This window comes from Mastomys coucha, unplaced genomic scaffold (genome assembly GCF_008632895.1).
Source record: "Mastomys coucha isolate ucsf_1 unplaced genomic scaffold, UCSF_Mcou_1 pScaffold5, whole genome shotgun sequence".
Lineage (NCBI taxonomy): Eukaryota > Metazoa > Chordata > Mammalia > Rodentia > Muridae > Mastomys > Mastomys coucha.
This window is the reverse complement of record NW_022196911.1, coordinates 86,460,107-86,487,997: the sequence shown is the minus strand read 5'-3', so window position 1 is coordinate 86,487,997 and position 27,891 is coordinate 86,460,107. Positions and strand designations below refer to the sequence as shown.

The 27,891-nt window shown below is 39.8% G+C and overlaps 1 protein-coding gene across 4 annotated transcripts in view; it reads left to right on the top strand.

The window, feature by feature from the left end:
* The window catches only part of Stxbp4 (syntaxin binding protein 4), a 151,454-nt gene that overhangs the window by 81,132 nt on the left and 42,431 nt on the right, over window positions 1–27,891 (top strand). For all 4 annotated transcript variants that reach the window (XM_031353896.1, XM_031353894.1, XM_031353897.1 and 1 more), the window contains 3 exons: window positions 7,609–7,725; window positions 9,412–9,461; window positions 11,687–11,820. In XM_031353896.1, coding sequence (XP_031209756.1) covers window positions 7,609–7,725; window positions 9,412–9,461; window positions 11,687–11,820 — 301 coding nt within the window. The remainder of the gene's footprint in view (window positions 1–7,608; window positions 7,726–9,411; window positions 9,462–11,686; window positions 11,821–27,891) is intronic.

Genomic DNA, 27,891 nt, shown 5'->3' with positions numbered 1-27,891 from the left:
TTTTTTTATGGTGTTGGGTGTTAAAGAAGGACCTTATACATGTTAGGCTAGCACTGTTAGGCACTACTGTTGAACTACTCCCTAATTCTGTACTTTTAAGTAATATACTTTTAAGTAATATACTTTTAATATACTTTAAGAGATTTGCACAGAATTATCAAGTGTTTTTGTTTTTTGTTTTTTGTTGTTTTTTTGTTTTTTTTTGTTTTTAGTTTTTAAATATTTAAAAATGTCTGTGTGTGTGCTGGGGTGTTTGGAGGCGGGAGGGCATGGGACCCACTATGTATACAGACATCAGAGGACAATGTTTTCTCATTATTTCTCTTCACAGCCTTTACAGGGGTTCCTGGGGACACTGAGATCCTCAGGCTTATACAGCAAGCACCATTACCCACTGAGCCATCTCCACAGCCCCCCATGTGGCATCCTGTATGTAGTTTAGGTTCTTGCACTCTTCTCCAGTGAGGCATATTCTGTTCCTAAGTTGTCTGGTAATATAATTAACTCAGATTCTCCTTCTTTGTAGACTTAAGGGGATCTCAGTCAGTCCTTTTAGTAAGAACCCACACTACCTCTCTAAAATCATTCTTTTTCATTTTTTTTGAAAGAAGATATATTAAACATAAGCACCTCAACATTCAATATTTTCCAATTTTTAAGACCAGTAGAAAAGAAGTAACGTTTTATTTTTTTAATTTTTTTAGATGTTTTCTTTATTTACAATATCTCCTTTCCCAGGTTCCCCTCCAAAAAAAAAAAAGAAAAAAATTAAATTAAATTAAAAAAAAACAAAACCTAAAACAAACCTCTGTTCCCTCCCCCCTCTCCCTGCTCACCACCCCACCCTCTCCCGCTTACTAGCCCTGGCATTTCTCCTATACTGGGGCATAGAATCTTCACAGGGCCAACGTCCTCTCCTCCCATTGATGACCGACTTGGCCATCCTCTGCTGTACACATGCTGCTGGAGCCATGAATCCCATTATGTGTACTCTTTGGTTGGACTTTTAGTCCCTGGAAGCTCTAAGGGTACTAGTCAGTTCATATTGTTGATCCTCCTAAGGGGCTGCAAACCCTTCAGCTCCTTGTGTCCTTTCTCTAACTCCTTCATTGGGAACCCTGTACCCAGTCCAATGGGTGACTGTAAGCCTCTGCGTCTGTATTAGTCGGGTACTGTCAGAGCCTCTCAGGAGGCAGCTATATCAGGCTCCTGTCATCCAGCACTGAGCAGAGACTAAAGGAAGGACAATTCAGAGACTACTCCACCTGGGAATCCTTCCCACATTCAATCATCAAATCTAAACACTATTGTGGATGCCAGCAAGAAGTAACTTTTTAAATGGTGTGTGAGATTGCTTAAGGATCTATTGACCTAAATACTACAAAACAAAGTTTCAGATATTTAATTTTGTTTATTTAATGTGGGGAAGGTTTCATGCTGACTAGCATGTAAGTGTATGTGCATGTGTGTGCACTTTGCATGTGGAGGCCAGAAGTCAACCTCAGGTGTCATTCCTAGACAGCTATCCATCTTTTCAGGATAAGATGATGGGAGTGTTTACAGAGACTCCCTGGGACCTGCAGTTACAGAGATCCTTCACCTCTCCAGGGATGCTTTGCCAAAAGTGTGCACTCCACCTGGCTTTTCACATGAGTGTTGGGGATGGAACGTGGGTCATCAGGTGCAGACCAAGCTCTTTGCCAGCTGAGCCATCTCTAGAGCACCTAAATATTTATTGGTTAGACATAGATTCTTTCTGTAATAACGCTTTTATTTATTATTATAATTTTCCCTTAAGTTATCAACATATTTTCTGATTTGTATATTGACTTTTTAAAAATGCATCTGAAACATAAGAAATAACACATTAGTGGGTCTGAAAAGATAACTCAGTAGTTAAGAGTACTTGTTGCTCTTGCAGAAGCCCCAAGCTCTGCCTTCCACCCAGGTTAAGTAGCTCACAACCTATTAATCCAGCTGTAGGGAACCTGATGGCTTTTTCTGCCATCCATGGACAACCCCACCCACATGTACACCACACAAAGGCATGGTTACATACACATAAGTAAAAATATTTTTTAAAGAGTGAAAGAAAGCATTGCGAATACCTGTGGAGAGCCCGGCGTCCCTCTCCACACTGCATCCCCTGCCTTGCCCTCAGAGGTTGCTACTTCCTGGGATTTAGTGGTTGCCATTTTTCAGATAGTTTTACTATTTATAGATCTACTCCCTGTTTGTTTGGTTTTGCCTGCTTACTGCGTAGCTAGCTGGTTTTAACTGTCTTTTTATTCTTCGTGCATGAATTAACACTACGCCATTATCCATTCTGTACTTGATGGGTAGTCTTGTTATTTCTGCATTATTCTACTGTGTATTGTGCTCCTGAGAACCTTCTGATACATATAACTTTCTCCACATGTGTAACTGCTACCCATGAAAAGTAGTATTGCCAGGTTGAATGATAATTGTACGTTCAACTTTATAAGTAAACGCCAAATTGTGACCGAAAATATTTTTAACTAATTTATACTCCCGGAAAGAATGGTTGAGAATTGCCATTTATGTCTTGCTGATTTTTGGCTTTCTTTTACTTTGAATTTTTATCCATCTTTTTGCTGTAATAATTGCTAAGCCAGTATAGTTTAATTTGTATCTTCCTAGTTACCCATGACTGACATACTGTTTGCGCTGGCCCATGAGAACTTGTCTCTTCTCAATGCCATGTTCACTGATGGATGTTGGAAGTTTGAAGTCAACCATGATGGGGTCATTTATATCCCCAAATGCTGTCAACCTGCAGTTTGCCCTTCCCTGCCAGCGATAACCAGTTGAGCATACATTTATGCATTCAGTCATCATTTATTTTTCTCAGTAAAATGTGCTTTTTTTTTTTTTATCTTTTGGTTATTTTCCCATTCGGTTATTTGTGTTTTGCTTGGAGACGTGAAGTGAATCTCCTGATTGCTAATCCTTTATTAATTTATATATTATAGAACTACTCTCTCAAACCTATGGCCTACCTTATCTGCTCTATAATGAAATGAGCTTTTTTTTTTTTTCTGGCCTTATTGTCTTAGTTTTTTTTATCACTGTGGTATGATACAATGACCAAGGGAATTTATAGAGGAAAGAGTTTATTTGAGTTTCGGAGTTATGGAGTCCATGACCGTCACAGCAGGGAACATGGCAGCAGGCAGGCAGCAGTGGCAGTGGAGCAGCAGCTGTGAGTTTACATCTTGATCAACAAAGTCAGGCAGCAAGAAAGCTAGCTGGGAATGTCCTCAGTGCCTGCCCTCTAATGACATGCATGCTCTCAATGCCACTTCTCTCCAGATCCTTTCCAAACAGTTCACCCCCTGGGGATTATCCATTCAAATATCTGAGCCTGTGGGAGCCATTCTTAATCAGACCACCACATTTATCAGTTCCCCTATCTCTTTTCAGAAATCCTTCAATCTCCAAAGATGTAAACATACTTATTTATATTTGCTTCTAGAAATCATAAAGTTTTGATTACTTCTGCAATTGGTTTTGTAGCACTATATGAGATAAAGAACCAACTCATTCTTCCATCATTCCAAATGAACGTTACCTGATCCTTCACTGAAAACTCTCCTTGCTAGCTCACCTGCAGGTCATCTCTGCCTTAAATCAAGGCTCCCCCTGTGGATGGGGCTCTTTGTTCTCTTCCATTGGCTTACAGTGCAATAGACCACAAATGGTACAGTTTGTTGCTTGCTGTCTTTTCTGATAGTCTGATCATACTGTCTACTTATTTTACTCCAAAAGTGTGTTGGCTACATAGCCCTCTTATTACATACTCTGCCTAGTGCTGATCATAGCATCTAAAAAGGATTGCAATTTTTACTGTAAGGTCACTGTGTGTGTGTGTGTGTGTGTGTGTGTGTGTGTATTACCTTGGGAAGAATTTTTTGCCCCTTTTTTATGACTAGCCCCGAGGCACAGAAAGGTTTTTAAAGAATCTAGTTTATAGGATCATAACCCTACAAAATTCGCTCATGTTTGTTTCATGGGTCAGTGTGCACTTGGTCAAAGTGAGCTCGATAGGCTCTCTGCCGCGTGAGGTGCTGTTCCGTCTAGTTAACAATGTCAAGGCCGTCAGCTTCAGCTCCTCTCTGTTGATAGGAATGTCTTAAACCATCAGTTTGTCAGGAAAATATACTCCCTCTCTCGTGATTTCCTTCCTCTAATGTTATTTCTGTGTTTTGAAACAGTGCCTTCAGATACAGTAAAGCTTAGACTTATACGTCCATCTTTTATGAAAACGTTAGGATTCTTGCATCTGTAAATCTTTCCATTACGACTTTCTTTCTTTGTTGATGCTATAATAGTTCATACTGTTGTTGAATATTTACCTACGTATTTTTAAATATTCATTTACTTTCAACTTTCAGTTATGTCTGTGGCATGTGTGAAGCTGGATCTTTTCCCCACCCGCACTTATCAGTTGCTGAGCTGTAGTTTAACTTTCCATTTATATCCTTCCCCTTACGAAAGCACTTGGTCTTCTTCTATATTGTCTTACTTTTTAACTGTAGCTATTCATATATTCAAGTTATTTCATTGGAGGTTTGTATTAATCCATATTTCTTCTGTGTCCTGCCCAGTTATGTATACTTCCCTTTGCTGGTTTCAAATTTATACACTGTCTCCAATATTTTTATGGTGGCAAATGTGTCTTTAGAATTAGCATCTGGCCTCAGATTAGATGATCCCAATTTTGTTTGTAACATCCAGAGCCTTGTAACCAGGAGCCAGTTGGCCAGCCCCTTATTCTCTGCATCAGGTTTGATCAAGGTCGCAGCCTGTCTGATCCGATGCATGTTGGCCATGACGGTCATGATGAACACGCACATTGTCTTCTGTCTCCATGGCTGGCTCAGCACTCAAGTTAACTCGATGCTGGCGTAGCATAGTGGTCGAGCCCGTTTCTCCTGGAGGTCTCATGTGAGGGCAGTTGGGCCTCCACAGCTACAGCTTTGGCAGGAGTTCCCTTCACTTTTGGCATTATTTTGGCAAAAATCCTGTTAACAAAGCACCATGTGGGTTCTGGGAATCAGAACTGAGCAAGAGCAGCCGGTGCTCTTAATTGATAAGACCTCTCTTGAGCCCCTGTGCCTTTAATTTTTAATGCTTATGCCATCATGTTGGCATTCTGTATTAGGTTGTTATGAAATTAATCAATCCCCCATCTACATAGTAAAAGCACTTTTTAACATAATTCTAGTCCTCTTTCGGCCTTAATCGCTGTTGCTGGCAGCACATTCGATCTGTGCTGCCTTTGCCACTTTTGTAGGTGGCTTGGTGTGCTCCACCTTGGTGTGGACAGACCCTATGTTTATTCCCTTTGTTTCTAATCCCAGACAACCTTGCTTTCTGAAACAGTGACATCTCAGACGTTCTTGCTTCTTGAAACATTTGCTTCAAACTCATTTGAAGATCTTTTGATAGTAAGTTCTCCATTTTGTTTCTGTAAAAAAACATTCTGATTTTGAAGTTTTAAAATACATTTAGATACATTTAGAGAGTTGCTACTGTGTAACTTTGTCACTGTTTTTATTTCCTGCTGTCATGTCAGCTATTAGTCATTTGTAATGTCTTTTATTCTATATGATTTCAAGATCTTTTGGTTTCTGATAGTCAGATTTTTGGGTTTTTGTTTTTGTTTTTTTGGTTTTGGTTTTTTGGTTTTTTGGTTTTTTTGAGACAGGGTTTCTCTGAGTAGCTCTGGCTGTCCTGGAACTCACTCTGTAGACCAGACTGGCCTCGAACTCAGAAATCCACCTGCCTCTGCCTCCCAAGTGCTGGGATTAAAGGTGTGTGCCACCACCGCCCGGCCTCTGATAGTCGATTTTAAACCCCATGAGTCATTTGTTGATCTGGTCTATTATAATGTATGCTGTTTGAGATTTTGAGATTCATCGAACTTTCTAATCCAAGGATCATTATCTTGCCACGTCTGGAAAGCCCTAAACAGTCATCCTCTGATTGTCATATCTATCTATCTTTATCCCTCCCTCCATCCCTCCCTCGCTCTCTATCTCTCTCTCACTAAGTTTGAACTCATACAGATCCCTCTGCCTCTCAAGTGTGGGATTAAAGTTGCATACAATGCCCACCTTTTTAAAACATTACTTACTCATTTTAAGTGCATGAGCATTTTGCCTACAAAAATGTGTACCATATATGGTGTTCTGCTAAGGACAGAAGAGGGAGTCGAGCCCCTAGACCTGGAATAACAACCAGTTGTGAGCTGCCTTGTATCTTCTGGGTCCTGGACTGGGTCCTCTATGAGAACAGCAAGTATCTTAAGCATGAGGCCTGTCTCCAGCCCCATTGCTGCTTCCCTTGGATTCTTTCTGGTAATTCAAGAGATTCGCCTGTGCTCTCACTTCGCCTTCATTTCTATTCCAAATTTTACCTTTCTCCTCTGTTCTCAGACCCTTTACTACTCCTGTTTTCCAGTTTCTCCATTTTCTTTTTAGGTCTATGAAATAGAGAATTACGTGTTGTATTCTAACTTAATAGTGACTATATTATTAAAATTTGACTTTTTATGTCATTGGATCTATTTTGAGTTTCTTGTGCTGTTATATTTTCTATACTTTTTTAAAACTTAATTACTTTATGTTTATGTACCTGATTAATTTATACACTCTTTTAGATTCAGTTATTAATTATCTGATTGTCAATTCACAAAACATACTTCGTGTTTAGTGATTTCTCTTTTCATTGTAAGTTTGTGTTCTTTTTGCACACAACTATGGACATTGTATGAAATCTCAATTTTAGAAAATAGTTTCCAGAGCAGTTTTATTTGCTTTTCTTAACCGAGGACCAATTTAAGTAATATTTTCAGGTTATGAATTTTCATGTCATCTAAATGATATAAATCCAGCCCCTGAAGCTCCTCCTCTGTCTCTAGCAGTTACTGTTTAAGCGTTACTAGGTAGGGATTAATAGTTAGCAATTATTCAGGAGAGACTTTTTAGTCAGCAGAGCCCAAATCAGTATACCTAGTCTATGAAAATTGCTTCATGCATTTCCCCATCACAATTCTGCATGCCTTGTGTGTCTGATGAAACCCCCAGTATGGACCTCCAGGATCAGGATGTGCCTCAGAGAAAATGGTGCTTCAGTGTTCCCTTATCACCATGCCTTACAGGGCACTGCCGCTGTTCTTCATAGAACCAACCTTATTTAGAGTTTATTATCTATGTGTGTGTGCATATGTGTATACATAGCCACCACTTATAGTTAAGCTACCCATGAAAGGCTTTCTACTACCCTGTGTTAAAACAAGTTAAGAAAAGCAAAAACAAGAACACTAAGCTGAATGTAAGTCACTGTAAAAACCCGTAAAAATCATATACAGGGTATGTCCTAGATTAAAGTATCTGTGTAAATTCACTTTTAAATTTAATTAGTTATATTGCACATCTCCTCAAAATCAGAATCAGTTTGTAAAAAGAGAGATAGTAAATGAAATGGTAATACCAGCTATCAGTTCAAGAAAACTAAAACCAACAAAAAGGTTTTGAAAATCGAAGAAATGGGGACAGTGCTACTTTTGCTGTCTTTATCCAGGAAAGTGTCCAGGACTTGAGAAAGAGAGTCACCGTTCTTGACTGCCAGTTGCGAAAATCAGAAATGGCTCGGAAAACATTTAAGGCATCCACTGAAAGGCTCCTTCGTTTTGTAGAGGTACGTTTTCTCTTACAGCTGAGCTTCTGTCTCCTTGAACTCCACAACAATGAGTTCAGCCAACCATGATTGAAAAGAACTAAACAAAACCACAGGAAGTCCCACAAAGCACACCAGAACTATAGCCTCCTAGAGGCGACACTGTCTCTCCCCAGTACTCTCCAGAATGGCACTCACCTTACTTCCCATCTATATACTGTCTGCTCAGGCCTGAGGTGCTGGCTTGTGTACTAAGGAAAATATCCTGTCCTTACTGGGAATACAATAGTCTATAAAACATTTGCATAAACACTATGTTGTATTCTTTATAAGTCATGTAGAGATGATGGCTTATAAACTGAAGAAATGGAGACAGTGCTGTTTTCGTCATCTTTATCCAGGCAAGTGTTCAGAACTTGAGAAAGAGAGTCTCTGTTCTTGATTGTCAATTGACTACTATTTCATTGATTACCTCTCTCTATAAATGGGTTCTAAATTTCATGAATCCATAGGAGATAGATAGATAGATAGATAGATAGATAGATAGATAGATAGATGAATGATGGATGGATGGATGGATGGATGGATGGATGGATGGATAGCTATCATTTGAGCATCTGTGGATTTTAATTGACCCAGTGATCCTGAAACTAATCCCCTGTACAAACAGGAATAACTATATTACATTATTTCTAAGAAACGTTGCCAGGCCTGAAGGCATGGCTGAAAGAAACCAAACTCAAGGTCTCTTTGGACTACTAAGTGAGTCCCAGGCCACCTTAATGAGATCCTGTCTCAAAATAAAAGAGCTAAAAGGAGGGTTAGAAATATACTTATATGGTAGAATGCTGTCTTAGCATATATGAGGCCCTAAGTTCAGTCCCTAGTACTAACAGAAGAAAAGAAGGGAGGAAGAGGGAGTGTGTACTACTGTCACAGAGAAATGTCATAGTGTGTCACCACACTATGTTTTGACTTCAAAAACATCTCTTGCAAAACAGCAATTCTTACTTGTAGTCAGATTCACATTTACTTTTGTAAGTGAAAAGAATGGCTAGCATTGTTTTATACATATGTGTTATATTTAATATATTTTATATTATTTATATATAATATTATTTATATGTAATATATTATGTAATAAAATATATTATGTTTTAATGAATACTTTCCTAAAAATCCTGATACCACGTGAACATAATTTGGTAAGTATTCACAGTGAATTCATGAAGTCCTAGAGAGATGGCTTACTTTCCAGGTATGAGGCCTTGCTTCTCTTGTGAAACACCTGAATTCAGTTCCCAACATCCATGTCAGGAGACTCACAAACCCCTGAACTCCAGTTCCAAGAAGCCCAACACCTACTTCTAGGCTCTGCAGGCATCTGCACAAACACACACACACACACACACACACACACACACACACACACACACGCACGCACGCACGCACGCACGCACGCACGCACAAATTAAATGCAAATATTCTAAATAAATAAATATCACATAATTATGTCTAAATATAATTGCATGTCAATATAATTGTCTTCACCACCATAATAGAAGCATCTGCAGACTTGATGAAGATTGATATTGTAAATATTAATTAATCAAGTGAAGTTTGTTATTTGGTTTTTTGTTTGTTTGTTTTGTTTTGTTTTAAGCTATCAAACTTACAAACTTCCTCCACCATCTTGTCTGCCACTAGGCTATTCAAGAAGTACTTTTGGAGAGTTCTGCTCCCTTATCAAATTTAAGGTAAGAATACTTTACTTGACGCCGAGTATGAACACAGCAAGTTCTTCATGTAAAAATTGCGGCTAAAATATTCTTGTGGGTTTAGAATGCTACATGATTCCCCTTGGATGCCCTTAAATAAAATATTTGGAAGTAAGTGCAAGAGCATGCTGCTGATTTGGGGTTTTATCTCTCTAAGAAACTGCTAGAAGCACTTAGACAGCCATTGTAGCTTTGTACTCTGAAATTGAGAAGTCACACATCCTGCTTGTGTGGATAAGCTGCTGGTGGTGGGTGCTCTGCTGAAGATCAGGCCCATCTCAGCAGATCATTGCATCAAATAGGATTTTGCAAAACATAGTCACCCAATCAGCCTCTTTCCTTTTAGCCACGTGCGAGAACTAAATAAAGGCAGGATGTCTGTAGGCCGCACCTTGATCTGTGACTATTCACAGTGCACTGCCAACTCCAGGAGTCCTCCTTCCAGGGATTTGTACAAACATACAGATGAGGCTCATTTGTCTCAAGCCACGGCTTTCCATTCTTTTTTCTGTATGGTGAAGAGCTTAAACAGAAGAAAGATTCCTACTGGTCTATGTTAAAAGTAGTTATTTCCTTATAACCACCATAGTTCCTATTGTGCCCAATTCTACCAGCACCAATTGCAGAAACAGAAACTATACTACTGTGGAAACAGCAGCTCAGTAGAAAACATCAGCCGCACAGAGTGTCTTCTACCTGTAAGCCCAGCACTTGGGAGGCTGAGACAGGAGAATCTCTGTTGAGTTCTGGTCAACAGCGCTGGGGGAGGCAACCGTGAGACTTTCTCTTACAACAACAATAACAACAAAAGCGTCAACATAGCTCTTTTTTTTTTTTTCAAATTTGGAATAATATATCCAGCTGCTGAATTCTACATTCATTTTCATGTTTCATTTCTTATTATGAAAATATCTGGCATTTTTGTTGTTAACTGTAGTACTTACAATTTATTTCTGTGAATTCTATGAATACTATTCTACTAAGGAATTTAAAATGCTCAATAGCCATATTTCCCTCCTATATGTTATGGGTACCGCTACATCTCATTTTCACTTTTACTAATTCAAAATTTTGATATTAAGTATCAAGTTTAAAAATAATCAGTTAAAAACCAATCTTTAAAATACTTTTTAGGGGGGAAAAGGCTACTTTAAATAGCTATAGTAAGCAGCTTCTGCTGTGCCTTCAAAGTTAAACACTGTTACAGTCTTATTCACTCGTCTCAATGGACACTTCTGTATGAATATTGGCCTTGGCCATTCAACACGGAGTAAAGGCTGTGTGTTTGAAGTGGAGAATTCTTAAGTTGATCCTTGTGAGTTAATGCCATCATATTTAAGAAAATGGGTTGTAGATAATGATTTATTTTCAATAAAGTTATCTGTCTTCAAGCAAAAGCTTTAGTGTAACTTTTTTAGGAAAATGTTGATCTTAAATCATAATGCATTTATTTCAGATGGCAGTATAGTTGAACTCCGGGACACAAAACAAAATGAAAAATAATGAATGTGTGTGTGTGTGTGTGTGTGTGTGTGAGAGAGAGAGAGAGAGAGAGAGAGAGAGAGAGAGAGAGAGAGAGAGAGAGAAAGACTAACAAGGAAAACAGAAGGCTGGCACATTTGCAGGGAAGCAAGAAGGCTGACCAGGGGAGTGTAACTAAAACACATTATCTACATGTGTGAAATTATCAATGAAGAAAATTATTAATAAAAAGCAAAATAAAATATCATAGTAAGAAGATTTGTATAAAGCCTTTCGGCTGTGTGTAGTTAGGAACAACAAATGGGAGAATTTAAAAGATAATTTCTTAAGTAAATATGCATGTACCATATTTATACCTAATATTTCTGTAAGCAATACAAAACTCATGTTTAATAAACTCATGTTTATATATTTAATTTGAAATTTTACAAAATGAAATAAAAAGACCAGCAAACAACTTTGGATGTAGGCTATCCTTCATTTACTTCCTTCTTATATACAAAGTCAAAGTATTTGTTAAAATATGCCTATTTCTTGTACAATAAACAAGTAAAGCCAGAAACACTATTCTATGTGATCAAGTTCTTATGTAGCTCTATGAACACAGTGTTCCTAGAAATAGGAATATTTTTATGCAAACATAATGGACACAGATCCAGGTTTAGCCAGGCTGGATGTCATTGCTGTGCAGTGTGCTCAAAGCCATGTCATTGCTCATGCAGTGAAAGAAGAGCCATGCTTGCGTCTCAGACCTCACTTCCGCTGCTGACTAGGAACGGACGCAGCTTCCCAGGAACCCTGCTTCTGGAATCCAAGGAGCTTGTCAGATCTGTTCGCGCCATGCTTGATATGGACTGTAAGTTATCATCGTCATCAACTTCTTCTTCTCCTCCTCCTCCTCTTGTTCTTCCTCCTCTTCCTCTCCCTCCTCCTTCCTGTAATTTATTAAACAAAGCAGAAGAAATAACTTAGTTCTGGTGATTTAATTGCATGGAATATATTTGTCTACAGTAATATTGTTAGCTACTCATTAAAATATTAACGTGGTGATTCTGGAAAAAAATATTTGCTTTATTTAAAGTGCTCAAGAACCCAAGATGATATCAAATTGAACACAGCTAATTAATGTATGCCATTACTTCTATTTTCTTCCAAAGTATCTCTGACATTGGAAAATAAATAGCAAAAAAAATAAAATAAAATAAAATAATCACACTAGAAGTAGGAAGGGTAAAGCAATGCTGAAGGTTTTAAAAACATGGCATCGGTGCCATAACATCCAATGAGGTTGGATAGGGCCTAGGGGCACAGGGCTCTAACCCCAGCACCTGAAATAGTGAGGCAGATCAGTGCAGACCAACTTCAAAAGATGTCCAAACAACAACGGCATAGAAAGGACTGATGAGACATAGCCAGCCATGGTGCCTTGTATCTAAAGGCTCTTACGAGCCTGAGGCAAGAGGAGTTCTAGGCTTTTGAGGCTAGACTGGGCTACATAACGATTGCTAACATGGACTAGGATAAGTATTGAGGACCTTTCTCACAAGATCAAACCAAAGACAAACAACATAGAACAAACTATTGCAATAGTTAAGTAAAACCATGAGGAGAGAGAAAAAAAAGATTATAACATGAACAATCAAGAACAGACTCTATGGCGATGAACAGAGTGATTCATGAAAGGGCTGTGGAAAAACCAAACCAGTTCCCTGTTCTTCAGAGCTGCCAACATAGGCCAAGACAACAAACAGCACTGTGTGGGAACTGTATGATCAGTCAACACTACAACTTACAAGTTGAACTCACAAGTCAACACTAGAGGAGCAGACCAGTTTCTAAGTAAGTCCCAGTGTCTAGGCCAGAATCCTCAGAGAGCACCCAAATGACTGGCCATTTCTCCATTTCCCTCATTCAGTGCCCCAGGCACTCCTGCCTCTTCATGAGCATTTCAACTTTTAATAACTGTTTTCAACATACTATTTGTTTCCCTGCAATGAAAATTTATACATGATTTTCCTAACTCCTACATTATTTACAAAAGTCACATTTAAAGTATGCTAACATATTATTAGAGTGTCTAAAAACAAAATCATACTCCAGGATCAGATAGCTTAAAATTCTTATCAGACATTTGAAAATTAGAAGACAGAATGACATCGATGCTCAAGACTATCAAGTATATTTTATATGTTAGTCCGGAATGAGGTATGACATCCTTCCTATAAACATCAAAAGTGCACCCCAAACACTGTGGTCATAAATAATGCCTTATGCGTTTCCACAGATGCCCCTGTGTGCACCACACTCGAGCTGAGGATCCAATACTCACCAGCCCAAAGTCACCAGTAACAGTCCATACGTGGACAGAGCTATAATAAAGAAATTTTAGATGAGAAAAAGTAGCCGTGAAGTAAATGAAGATAATGTAATATTCAGAACATAACCACATGTTACAAATACAATTAATTATTACACTTAAATACATGATATCCATTATGCAAGAAGCAATTGTTATTAAAGAAACAAAATCTGAGGAAGGTTTTTGAAAGGAATACTAAATGTCGTCCTATTATGAATATAATACCTATGCAAAAGAAGTTTTATAAAGAAAGATTAAATAAACTTTGTATAAAGCACTATTTACTAGATTTCCTAGCCAAAAAAAAAAATGTTTTTAGTTTAATTTATTTTTTTAGTTTTGAAGTTCTATATTATGTAGTAAATATTTAGAGGTAACAGTGTTCATGCAACAAAGATGGTGGCTGAGGCCCAAAGTAAAAACTGAAGTCATTCCTTAAGCACTACATATCAGGATGAAAATTTGAAACCTCCATATTCAGATTACGTCACTTCACCTTTGTGTCTGCTACACTACTGGTGCCTCCTTTCCAGTGTGAAGACCCAGGTTATTCACACCACCAATTAGTGTACGGCAAGAATCTATCAACAACTGAGACTTGTTTCAGAGGTTGTCCAACTGTGACACTTCAAGCTGGAGATCCCGGTTAGCTGAGGGTTCCAGAGAGCTGATTCTTGCAGTGGTTCTCAACCTTCCTAATGCTTTAATACAGAACTTCATGTTGTGGTGACCCCAACCATAAAATTATTTTGTTGCTATTTTATGAGTGTAATTTTGCTACTGTTATGAATAGTAATGTAAATATCTGATGTACAGGATATGTTACTCCCAAAGGGTTCTTGATAAACAGATTAAGAACCACTGCTATAGAGGCATTTACTGTTCTAACACTACATTAGCAAACATGATAGCTTTTAAATTGCACTCACTTCACAACTCTGAACATACAAACATAAAAGGTACAAAGATGAATAAAATGGAACTTTCTACATAATACTAATGTTATTGTTAAGTATCCTATTAATCGTTACTCCATAACAAATCACCCCAAAATTTGACAGCTAAAATCTTTTAGGATTCTATCTTACGGTCTTACTGAGTTGCTAGGCGTAGCTGAGCAGTTCTGACTACGGGACTCTCATGTGGTCACAGGCAGATATCTCATGACATTACAGGCATCTGATGAGTCTGCTAGGCTGGGCATCGAAATGGCTACTCAACTTGGGATGTCGACTAGAATATCTGTCTTTTTTTGTACCTTCTCAAGCATGGAGGCCTTAGGAAGCAAAACGTGCATGGTGGCTCAGAGCTCCCACACAGATGGTTAATGAGCAGAAGAGAAATGCATCTGCCTCTGTGGCCCAGCCTCCGCAACTGCACAGCATTACTTCCACCATATTCTGTCCATCTGTGCAGATTCCAGGGATGGGGCTCAGGCCCCATGCTGGCTGAAGAGGTATCATGATCACATGTTAAAAAGATTGTATAGCCAGGCCGGGCTGTGGTGGCGCACGCCTTTAATCCCAGCACTTGGGAGGCAGAGGCAGGCGGATTTCTGAGTTCAAGGCCAGCCTGGTCTACAGAGTGAGTACCAGGACAGACATGGTTACACAGAGAAACCCTGTCTCGAAAAAACCAAAAAAAAAAAAAAAAAAAAGATTGTGTAGCCAGAGATTAGTTTTGTGGTTACCTTTGAAGAATCTAACTTTCCATATTAGAGCATATCAGATATCAGTAAGTTGGTCATGAAGGCTACATACCATCTTCCGTGTGTCAGTTAACATGTGGCATTTAGCAGAACGGCGTGCTGCCCTTGTATCTGTCCCTTCCCTTAGCATCACTACCTGCTGTTTGTTCTCCTTCAGCATCCCATTGTCCAGTCCCACTCCTGATCTTCTCTAAGCCAGGAACCCAAAGCATAAAGGTGGATGCGTGGATGACTGACTGGATGGGTAGATGATCAGAGGTTGGAAGCACAGATAAATAGACGGGTATGGAGGTAGGAATGCAAATGCTAGGGAGAGAGAGAAAGAATTTTCTCCTAATTGTCAAAATGTTCAGTTGTGGATATAAACCTGGCTGGCAAGTAGCATTGCTTGGCTTGATGAACTCACATTCACAGGCCCTTTGGTAATATTTGACTAAACAGATACATTATTAAAGATTGGAAACCATGCTTCTAAAATATTCACTTTATATGATGGGTATATGTTTAAATTTTTATGTAACCTAGTACATTTTTTTGAAAAAATAAAGTTATATATCCAGAAAACATAACAATTGGTTATATGGAGGATTTCTCTGGGCATCTTAGGGAGGCTGAACTCAATCACTTCTAATAAATGTGTGTAGACTAGTATTCTATGTATAAACATTTTTATGCTTGTGTGGAAACAGCAGAGGGAAACACCTGCATACACATAACCCAGTGGATATTGTTGTCATTAATTTTAATTACCTCACTCACGTTAACCATTAGCTCTGTCAAACATGATTATTCAAAGAAAATATTTGAAATTCAGCAGAATTTCTTTGGAAGAGAACAGAAAACCGACGCGTGCACTTTTTATCCTCCACAAGAGTACATGTGCTCTGCTGTTTAAAACCAGCGGTTTCTATGCTGTCGTCTTTAAAGCATAGCTGTTACTGTTGGCATATTTTGTCAGTGCTTTTCGGCTTTATAGGGCATACGTCTTTAACTTCAATGATTCAGAGAAACCTAGCTCCTTTGCTTTTTTCTTTAAGCAGTGGTTTTTTTTAAATGTATACAACAGGAAACAGAAAATTCCTACAGTGAAGTAGCTCAGTCAGCCAAAATCCCAACCTCATTTCTTTTGCCTTAGCTATCTGAGTATTTCAAGTTATAATTTCAAATATTGACTTGGGCAATGGTTTCCACTTTCATTTAATATAAATACATTCTAGGATGTTACACTAAAATTCTTCCTTGGAAATCTGTAGGATAAGTTTTTTTGGATCTAACATTTTTTTTACAACTTTAAAAAAATCATTATTATTATTATTATTATTATTATTATTATTATTATTATTATTATTATACCTTTTTTTTTACAATCATTATCACCCTCCTGGTCCACCCTCTGAGAGCTTTTCATCCCATTCCTCTTCCCCCTTTTCCAAGAGGGTATATCTTCAGCTCCCACCCCCCACCCTACCAGACCTTTCATGTCTCTTGAGGGTTAGGTACGTCTTCTCTCACTTAGGCCAGACCCAGCAGTCTTCTGCTGTATATGTGTTGGGGGCCTCATATCAGCTGGCACATGCTGCCTGGTTGATGGCTCAGTGTCTGAGAGATCTTGGAATCCAGGTTTGTTGAGACTGCTGGTCCTTCTATAGGGTTGCCCTCCTCCTCAGCTTCTTCCAGCTTTCCCCTAATTCAACCACAGAGGTCTCCGACTCGTGTCCATTTGTTGGGTGTAAGTATCTGCATTTAGCTCTTTGAGCTACTTGATGGGCCTCTCAAGGGCAGCCATGCTAGCTAGGCTCCTGTCTGTAAGCACACCACAGCAGCAGTAATAGTGTCAGGCCTTGGAGCCTCCCCTTGAGTTGAATCCCAATTTGGGCCAGTCACTGAACTTCTTTCCTTCAGTCTCTTCTTCATTTTTGTCTCTGCAGTTCTTTTAGATAGGGACAATTCTGGGTCAGAGTTTTTGACTGTGGGATGACAACCTCATCCCTCCACTTTGTACCCTGTCTTTCTACTGGAGGAGAACTCCCCACTGTTGGCCATTTCATCTAAGGTCTCTCCCTCTGAGTCCTGAGTCTCTCTCACCTCCCAGGTCTTGGTACATTCTAGAGGATCCCTCCACCTCCTACCTCCTGAGGTTGCCTGTTTCCATTCTTTCTGTTGGCCCTCAGAGCTTCACTACTGATGCACCACCACCCCAATACCTGATCGTTTCCCCCTTGTCCCCTCTCCCACCCAGATCCCTCCCTCTGCCCTCCATAACTGCTTTCTTCTCTCTCCCAAGTGGGATTGAGGCATCCTCACTTGAGCCCGTCAGCTTGTTAACCTTCTTGAGTCCTGTGGGATGTGTCCCGGGTATTCAGTACTTTTTTAGCTAATATTTACTTATTAGTGAGTACATACCACACATGTCCTTTTGGGTCTAAGTTAACTCACTCAGGATGAATTTTCTAAGTTCCATCCATTTGCCTGCAAAACTCATGATGTCCTCATTCTTAATAGCTGAGGAGTACTTGGTGTGTAAATGAACCACATTTTCTGTATCCATTCTTCCATTGTGGAATCTTACATCGTAATAACAAACTCAGAAGACTGTCTGGAAGACAATCCTGAGCCTTTCCTAGATTATCAGTTCCTCTGAACTTTGGTGAAATCCCCCTTCCGGAAATGTTGAATCATATGCATTTTGCATCCATTTTCAGAAGACTCCTGAAACCCAAGCTAGGATCCCATATGTAGCAATCACTGTGCAGACAGACGTCAGGATGTTTGTGAATCCATGAAGACTTTGCTCTATAGAGTCTCTGAGCTTCCCTAGAGGAGCTCCAGTGAGTACAGTAGTTATTCATCTACTTCCTGGGACACACGATTTAACCCCCTGCTGCTTCCTGTAAAAAAAAAAAAAAAATGGAGTACTTGTTATCTGTTGCATGGAGATGGGGATGTTCCATGCCTGGGTAATGCTGCTGCTGAGGTGTAGTGGTGTGACATGGTGATTAGACACAATAAGTAGTTTAAATCCCCTTCTGTCTGTTTAGTATTGCATTGTTGTCTAGAGTGTCATTCACCTTGGATACATTTGGATGGGGGTAGATGAGGGCTGTCCTGAATATGAAACATGTGACATTATTACTTTTGTGAGAACTGCAGCAAAAGTGTCTCTGTGAGCACTTTTCGGTTGTTATTGGTGCCACAGAGATCTTTGGTCTGTTCCGTTGTGTTTAGTAAGACAGTACGGTGGGAATATAGACATCTCAGCCAGGATTGAAACCCTGGAAATACTTCTCCCAATCTCCATCACTGTCTTCACGGCCGATAACATTGTGGTACCTTCGTGTAACCTTCACGGGAAGTAACTGCTGCTTCATAACTGTGGTCTTTGTTTGATAGACGTGGAGATTGAGAAAATTATTACGAAACGAAGGCAATAATACCCAGTTCTGATTTCAAATAATTTCTAAAATATCTTGCCAGTTATCCCATAGGAGACCTTTAATAAAATAAGAACTCATTAAGTTTCCAGTGTGAGTGTAAGGGCTGAAGAGATGACTCAGCTGCTGAAGGTTGACTTACAACTAAAGAAGGAAAATCCTTTAATTTCCTGCCTTCAAGTTCTCCTAGAAATGAAAAATAGGATATAAAAACAGGGAAGAGATTACAGAGGAATCCTCATCCCTTTTCAGGGTGGGGCAGATAGGCCCTCGTAGTGGGAAAGCAGGAAGGGCTAGCCTACTGCTTCTTCTGTTGAACAACAGTAGTAATTACGGGCAAACTGCAAACTGGGCCCTGGCAGGAATGCACTCCTGTGCTCCAGACTGCAGGCTAATGAGTAAAGGAAAGCGCAGCACAGCTGAGGGCTGAGAAACTGTCTTCACCCTTCTTTTGTGACAGGCGATGGCTTCGTTGAAGTCTGCAGACTTCCCCCAGATTCTTTGTCAAATAGAAGGCAAGTAGGTACTGATCTCTTGAGAAGCACAGACAGTGCTTTATATCACACAGACATGGGAGTACACTAGCGTGAATGTTGAAGGAGCTAGCACCAAGTATACACAGTCACATCTCGTCCTAGGTCACTCCAGTCAACAGCCAGTCCGAGCTCACTTCCAGCTACACATATATGCTCTTGTGTCACTCCTGCATTCACAGCGCAGGCACACACAGCCAACCCCTGACCTAAGCTGGGCAGCTCCAACAACCTACTCAAATGTGTACGCGACCAGGAAGTCCCTCTATCCATTCAATAATCAGAACCAGTAGAGCTATGTAACATAATTTCATATATATTTCATTCAAGCTCTTATAAACAGATACATATGAATGTATATATGCTTATTGAAAACCCCACTGCATTAAAGCAAGAAAACATACATGTCAAGAGGTAGGAGAGTTTAGAATTACTATTATAGCTATGCTTAAACCTTTCTGTTCCGCTTGTGTGTTTCAATTGGCACTTATAATTGGGAGTGCACTTTAAAAGATTGAAGGAGAAGGGTGTCTCCACACTATATCGTAGCTGGGGTCTTAGCCTTTGGCATTTCACATAACTTGAGATGCGGACAGAGCTAAATTTTCTACACACGCAAGGGCCTAAGTGATGCGGTGCAAAGGAAACAAGGGGCATGAATCATCTCATAAAGGATACACTTTCCTTTTCTTAAATTATTCCTATATTAGTCATTTAAAAAAAGTAGGAGCCATCTGGGCCTGCCACTAATTAAAGTTGAAAGTAAACAATCAAACTACAGGTAGGAATGTAACTTGGTGCAATATTCTTGAGAATACACACACAAACCTAAGTATATGCATACACTTATACACAAGAGCTTTTAAAAGATCTTTTAAAAATATTAATGTTAATAATGTTTTTAATGATCACATTTTTGGGCTTGTTTTGTTGGATTTTTTTGGTTCTTTTTGTTTGTTCGTTTTTTTGTTTTGTTTTTGTTTTTTTTTTGTTTTTTTGTTTGTTTGTTTGTTTGTTTGTTTGTTTTGAGGCAGGGTTTCTCTGTATAGCTCTGGCTGTCCTGGAACTCACTCTGTAGACCAGGCTGGCCTCGAACTCAGAAATCCACCTGCCTCTGCCTCCCAAGTGCTGGGATTAAAGGCGTGCACCGCCACCAGCCTGGTGGAAAGACTGTGCTGTAACATCTTAAGTGCCTTTGTGATTTTTCCCTTAGATTCCTCCCTTCTCTCAGATCCCAAGTTCATACTTCACATCTTCTCTTTCCAGTCCTCCAGTGCCTGACACTTACATCTTTTTTTTTTCATTACTCCTGTTAGCATACTTTTATTATTAGCCTGATTTGTAAGAGAAAAAAAAAACCATATTCCATTAGTGGATGCCGACCATACTGTTTGGAATTGGTATTAGCTCTTTGCCTTCCCTAAAGCAGCCCCATGGCCTGTGTCTCCTGCTTCTCTCAGAAGTGGCCAAAGGGTTCAGCCTGCTAGGGGGTGCATTCTACTGTGACTGCCAGCCGAGAGGAAAGCTAACATGTCATGGGAGGGTCCAGTTCTTCTCTGATGACTTCATTTTCCAGAGTCAGATATTTAAGACTGTAGATCTTCATAGACTCTAACCATCCAACCAATGGTAGACATATATTACACTGTATTATTGAAAATGGAAAGGTCTGTATGGTGCTACTAAAAAATACATTGAATTTTATTTTGAACAATTTTAATTATTGTTAGCTTCAAGGAAAACCATTTCGTTCTGGGTTAAATTTTATTTCCATAATTTAAAAAAAGGAAAAAAAGCACAGTGGAACACACACTCCTTTGAAAAGGCGGTCATTTACTTCACAAACTACTGAATGTCCACAATGGAACAAGACACTAAAATATCAATGTAAATCACAAAATGCCTAAAGTATCATTCTTACACTGGGCCTTGCTGGCCAGCAGCCTGTGTAAATGTAGCAGGTCAAGTTGTATAAACAAAAGATCAAAGAAGCAAACCCCATAATCCCAGAGAGCGATAAATGTTACACACCTCAGTACATAAAGCAACTAAGTGCAGATGCTCCTTAAGGCTGGTGGACAAAGAAAGTCCCTTTGAAAAGGTAGGACTGGAGTCCAACCTCAGCTGGAAGAAAACCCACGGGAAGGGCTTCCCCAGCCCATTACAGAAGCTCTGAGGCAGGAATAACCCTGAAGTGTTCGAGGGCCAGTAAAACATAAGCTGTACAACCAGCAGATCTGAGCAGGCAGATGAGTTCCCTGAGATAAGGCCAGAGATGTAGGGCAGCCGCTTTACATGACTGCAAAGGACTGTCTTGTATTTTAAGAGTCACAGGAAGCCATTGATGGTTTCAAGCAGCGATAAAATAATATGACCTACATTTCAAAATTTTGGGGGCAATTCTTACACTGAAGTGTAATAAGCAGAAAGTTGGAGACAGGAAGGCTAGTTGGATACAGTGATGGGGCTGGGGGTGGCAGTCACTTGGGCTGGACTTGGAGTAGCAAAGAATACTTAACTTCATCTTAAAGAGATGCTTGTGCTACTCCATCAAGTATTGGATGCTGGAAAACCTGAAGTTCACTATTAATGTTTCAGCTTGGTAACTGTGTGTGTTACATTAATGAATTCCCTGAAGTCCAGTAGCAGTGAACACTTGTCTCTTATCACCCTGGATCTTAGATAACTACCTCCCTATTGACCGAACTGCATATCAATCAATTGACAAATGTGTGCTGTTTTTATTAAACAAAATCCTGAGACGTTGGATGCTGAAAATATTCAATGCTATCAGGTATATAGCAGCATCTACCATTTTCTGTTGCCACATAGGAAGTAAATATATACAGCCTTTGAGTCATAACACCAAGAACGCATCAAGTTTCTGGTAGTTAATGTATGGAACCCATTTTCTACTGTGAGTCAGTCCCGAAGCTACCACATATGATGCATTTTCATAGATCATTTCCAGGAACATATTTCAGATCTACACTTTAATCATGTATGCTATCAGTAGCCTCAAGTTATTAAGGCATGGGTAGACAAGAGAGATTTCATTTCTCTCAAAGGAATGGATAAAGTTGTCAAGGGGATTTCAGGATGTACAAGGTCTAGGATGTAATCAAATAAGAAGCCTGTAGACCCTAGTATGAACGTGGCTAACAGACTTTCGCACGGACTGATTTCAAACAGAAAGTGAGAACAAAAACAGAGACTGCTCCTAAGATCACAGAAGCCCTTAGAAGTTCTGGGGTGATAGCAATAGTCAGAGAAGAATCACTCTTCCATAATTTTTTCTCAAAACTAATTTTAATCATAGAGTGCCTCAAGTACCAGACAGAAGTCTTTTTTTCCCCAGAATCTGAAAAAAAGTCTCCATTCAAACTGAAGGCATTCTGTTGAGATAACAGAATAGGTGTTCTCCAGAATTTATATGAGGACAAAGAATTAACAGTTCTTCTAAACATGGTGGCAACTGTATTAAAATGTTTCCAGTAACACCTTTCATAATTGCTTAATATAATAAAACAGTTCAATTTAGATCCAAAAGTTCAGGCCTTGCATTCAGAACGATATTAATATTACATTTCAGATATTATCTTTAAAACTAGGGTCATTGATATAGAAAGTTTGCTAAGTTTTGTAATTTACGGTCTTACAATTTAACTACTGCTTTTATTTCAGTGTAGCCTCTTTAGCTACCCTGTGAGATAAGTGCTATTTCCTATAGAAATATGAAGATATTGGTTAAGAGCTCTTGCTGAGCAAATATAAAGAGTTCAAATCCCTAGCGCCCCCCCCCCCAAATATCAAGGCATGTCTATGTGGATTCTTGTAATGCTGGTGCTGGAGGTCAGGATTCCTGGGAGTGGCTGGCTCACAGCCCAAATCAAGGATTAGTAAGAAACCCCTGTCCCAAGGGAGCAATGTAGACAATGATAGAGCGAGTTACCTTATTCCTTCCTCTGGCCTCTGCACACAGGCACATGTGCTTGCACTTGTGTGCATAGTACATATACACACATACACACACACAGACAATTTACTTCAGCCACAAGCTTAGAAAGGACAGTGTTTTAAGTCTCTAGATTAAGTCCTCTGAGTAAGACATTCTGTCACAATTGTTTTTAGAACTATATTAAATCATACAGTCTTACAATCACTGCAGCTAATAGCTGGAAAGTCTGAGCTATCTGCGTATTCTAGCTTTATGACTCCAAAGAATCATCACCATGGGGTCATTTCAAGGATTAAGGAGCTTGGTGTGGAAGTATGTGTTCTTCAAAATGTAAAGCAGTCCAGAAGACTGCGTTGGAGGGAGGTTTTTTAATTAACACCACTGACCAAAATGCAGGTTTGTCTAATTTTTATGACTTAGATATGAATACCCACAATGCCGCAGGAGGTGACTCTGCTCCAAAGGTTCAGAGGTGTTAGATCAAATACAAGGTCTCGAGCGCAGTGATGACCGTGGCCTTCTCACAAACAGTTGGAAGACTGGGTTGTGTTTTCCTTAGAAACTTCTAAACTTTTTCTTAAAGAGGAATCCTGTCTTACCTCTGCAAAGTAAAGCATCTCTTTAATGTAAAAAAAGGACTTAAAAACAGCATAGAAACCTCACAGCAAGACATGAACAATGCCCTGGAGCCGTGTGTGCAGTATTTATAGAGCAGTGGTTCTCACCATGTGCGTGGCAATCCCCTTTCACAGAGGATGCCTGCGACTACTGGAGAACACCAATATTTACATTACGATTCAGAACAGTAGAAACATGACTGTTATCAAGTACCAATTAAACAGTTCTATGGTTGGGAATCACCACAGCATGAGGAACTGTATTAAAGAGCAAGTACATTTTACTTTTTGAAGTAAGACTTGAAAGAACAAAGTCACCTGTCTTATCCATCCCTGATTGGATGCACGGCGCCATTTTTTTTTTTGAACTTTCTGATTACAGTCTGTCTATGGAAGATTCTTTCATCTTCCAACGTAATAGACCTGCCAGAACGTTAGTAAGGAAGGCCTTGGGTGAAGGCTCCTGGGCAGAAAGCTTGGATGTGAGCAAAGATGACAGAAGTGACAGACAAGATGATAGAAATGGAGGTCAGACTAGAAACCACAGCGAGCAACAAGCGTAGACTCGCAGCAGCAGCAGCAGCCTGTACACAGCTCGGTTGCCAACTGTTGCCTGCCAGGATGTCCCAGTCAGGAAGGTCTCCTTAGCTTGCAGCTCTGGTGACACATCTGAACACAGACCACAGAGTCCGGGAAAGCCCAATGTTCTTTTGTTTTTTTTTTTTTAATCTTGTTTTGTGTTACATTAAACTTATGTTAAATGAGTTTGTTCTCATTTTTAGAGACTAGAAAGGAGGGGATGCAATAAATTCTAAGAAGCCAACTCCACAGCATAGTTAGTCTCAGCAAAAGAAGAGACAATATAGTGCACACATCAGGGCAAACCCCACGAAGTTCTTTGATGAACATGCATGTTTAAATGGATGGACCAAAGATGGTCAGACAGACACCTTAGATTAAGATTGGGATGTGTCCAAAATCCTATAGCCAGGGCTAACTTAATTATTAACACACCATTAAAGATAGTTAAAAATAAGCATATTTAAAGTACTAGCAAAGCAAGTGAATTCTGATGTGACGTAGCATAAAGAGAAAAAATCTTAAATCATACATTAGACAGACTCTGTGGGTGGCTCCCATGGCCTGTGTTTTCTATGTCAATGGTCTGATATAATCCCCTCCCTCGGACCATGTTCAAGATGTTGTCTGCTTGTAACCAGTAGAATGCCTTCCTGGTGACAGGGCATACCTGATTACACTGCAGAGGGCTTTAGTGTCTGTTTTATGCTGGGCTTTCTTATTCCTGGAAGGGTTCAAAGAGCTGAACTGCTATTATTGGGAGACTCACAGGACAAAGATCTGAGGCAGTCTGGCCCAAGTCTTCAACCTTCCGGAGCCCTCACTCATGTCCCACACACAGTGGGAGCCTTGTGAGATCTTACCGAAAGGACTCCCCTGAACCACTGCCGGCTCCCACCCTGCAGAACGTGGAGGGCTCTCTAGGCATTGTTTTCAGTAGCTGCTGTGTTTAATAACTGATTGCACCACAAAGAAAACGGCACTCATGGTCTTCGAACTCCTGAGTGAGGAAATGACCGTTCGGAGAGCAAATACAGAGTTCCTTGGGCATTCAAAATTGTCTTCTATTGGAATGGGAGACAAATTATATCCTTAAGGCTTTGAATCAAATTTCAAGTTACAAACACCCTTTCTGTTCCCCTTAACTCTGTGTAATGGAGGGAAGTGTGAGAGGAGGAGAGGTTAGCCTCTCCAAGTTTTAATTAAGACAGGAGCCTCCAGAAGCAGACAGCCGCTTCTGTGTGAGAAATGCTGTCATGCATCTTCTCCAGAGACACAGCTTTCCACTTCGCCATGTGACAGGGTCTCAGTCAGCTCAGTCCTCCAGCACCTGTCACCGGCACTTGACACATAGTTGATGCTCAGTGATTGATGAACTCCTTAGTAAGTTATCTCACCCATAATGAGGAAGAAGGAACTAAAAGTCACCTTTCCCTGCAAGGACACACCCTTCTTCTAACCTGGGGAAAGGAAAACTCTGTGTACAAGGAAACAGATGGATCCACTGTGCAAATACAGAAAGGACTGATATGCTTTTATAAAGGAAACGAATCTTAAAGCCCTAATATGAAAGTGAGTCATTTCCCAGTTCTCCTTATTTCTTCTTGGTCTACAGAGCTGTCTATCGTTTTATATGAGCTTCTGCTGCAGAGCTAGAAGATGCCAGGAGCTTGTCAGGTTCCCAAAAGATACTGGCAGGATGGACTCATCCGTCCTGTGTGTATCCTGTGGCTTCTCGTCAGATGAAGGCACACACCTTTTATAATCTGGCAATAATTGAAATGCCCTTATCATTTATTCCTTTCTCCTCTTAGTCCTTCTCTGAAAACCCCTACTGGAAACAGCATTTTAGCATTCATTATTCATTGTGTTTGCCCCCAGTGAGTGCCTAAGCTTTATAACTCATTATTAGCAATTTGTGAAATTTTAACAAATACACTAATTATTCCTAATTGATTTCTTGGACATTGTACATTTCAAATTTTCAAACATACTAAGCATTCATTAGTTATCATTTCTTGATATCTTGCTCTGCACAAGGCACCGATGGTTGTCATTATAGTGGATACAAGGGTAAAATGAGCTATATGCTTCTCTGTCAGGGAGCTAGCTACGTATAGACAGAATCAACGTGTGTATGAATACGATACAACTGTAGCATAGAAGAGACACTGAAGAGTTTCAGGTGTTCATGGATTTGAAAGGAAGGAAATAACATTTGTCTCCCAGAAATGCTGTCCCAAGTTACCACAAATTTGGTGTCTTAAAACAACACAAATATATTATCACCCAGTTCTAAAAGCCTGTAGTCCAGAATGGGTCTCTCTAGGCTATAATCGAGGTTCAGAGAAGCTCTTGGAGGATTTTTTGTTTGGTTGGTTTTTGGTTTTTATTTTTTCCTCTTCTAGACTCTCTAGCTGCTTACATTGCTTAGCCTCTGGCCTTTCCATCTTCAAAGCCAGCTGGCCAAGCGCAGCTTTTTACACAGCACTTCATTCCAGAGTTGGACCTTCTACTTCCAGCCCCCAATTGTAAGGCTCTTCGTTCATCACATTGAGCAAATGCAGTCCTTCGAATTTCTGATCAAATGACTATCAGGCTGACTTGCCCTTCAAATCTAACAGAGCCTAGGTTCTGTGGATTAGGGTGGGAACAGCTTCAGAGAGGCATTCTTGTCCTTACCCTAGGAACAGAGGAAAGGTTCGTGGAGAGGAGGGAATGATCCTTGAAGGACGCATAGAATGGAGGTTCCTGAATGGAGGTTCCTGAAGGTAGAATACAGGAATTACTTTGTAAAGGAAAGGAATAACAAAGTAACAAGATAAAATGTAAGGTTAGAAACAAGGAAGAAATTTTTTAAATTAGTTTGCTTACAGCTTGGTTCAGCAAATTATTTTTTAGGTTTGGTGACCTAAAAAATGGCCTTGTATCTGTGTTGCAACCACTCAATTCTGCCATTGTAGCAGGAAAACAGTCGTTGGTAATAAGAAATTGTTAGGGTATATTCCAATAAAACTTTATTTAAAAAAAAAATGGTGATGGGCCAGATTTGGTCCTAGACTATCGTTTTTTCAGGACTTCGTCTTCAGCACAAATAATAAAGTAATTGAAACTGAGTTAGGAATTGGCTGTAAACTATTGTAAACACCTGCCATAGTGTTATGGAGGCCTTTTGTTTAGCAGACAGTGAGGAGCTGTTGGTGCTTTGGGAGCAAAGAACAAGTGTAATTAGGGCTCTGCTTTGGGAAGGTCTGTCTGTTCAGCAGTGGGGTGTTGATTGGCTTTTACTAGGTTCTTCATTTGGTGCCTTAATGGCTGATTGATATGTTTGTCACTCTCTCTGTATCTACTAGCCATATTCATCTTTCTACCGTCCTTCAGACATGCTAAGCCTACTCCTACACTGAACCTACAGCGTTGGCTCTCCCACCTGCCCAGAATGAAGTCCCCTTCTTCCACAAAGCTCCCGCCTCCATTCCATTTCATTCTCTCATGCCATGCCTCCTTTTGATCACCATCATGGCTGTCAGTCCCTCGATCTGCCCGCTTGCTTTTTCTAACAGGACTTACTTGCCACCCAATGCTTTATCTTCCCATTAGAACCACTGTATCATCAGGAGGGATCCAGAATGGACCTTAGCCATCATTGGTAAGGACTGTCGAATACATAAATCAGTAACTTCACAGGAATGGTTGTTTCAGAGCAAATAGAAGCAGAAAGGGAAACTGTTTTTTTTTTTTT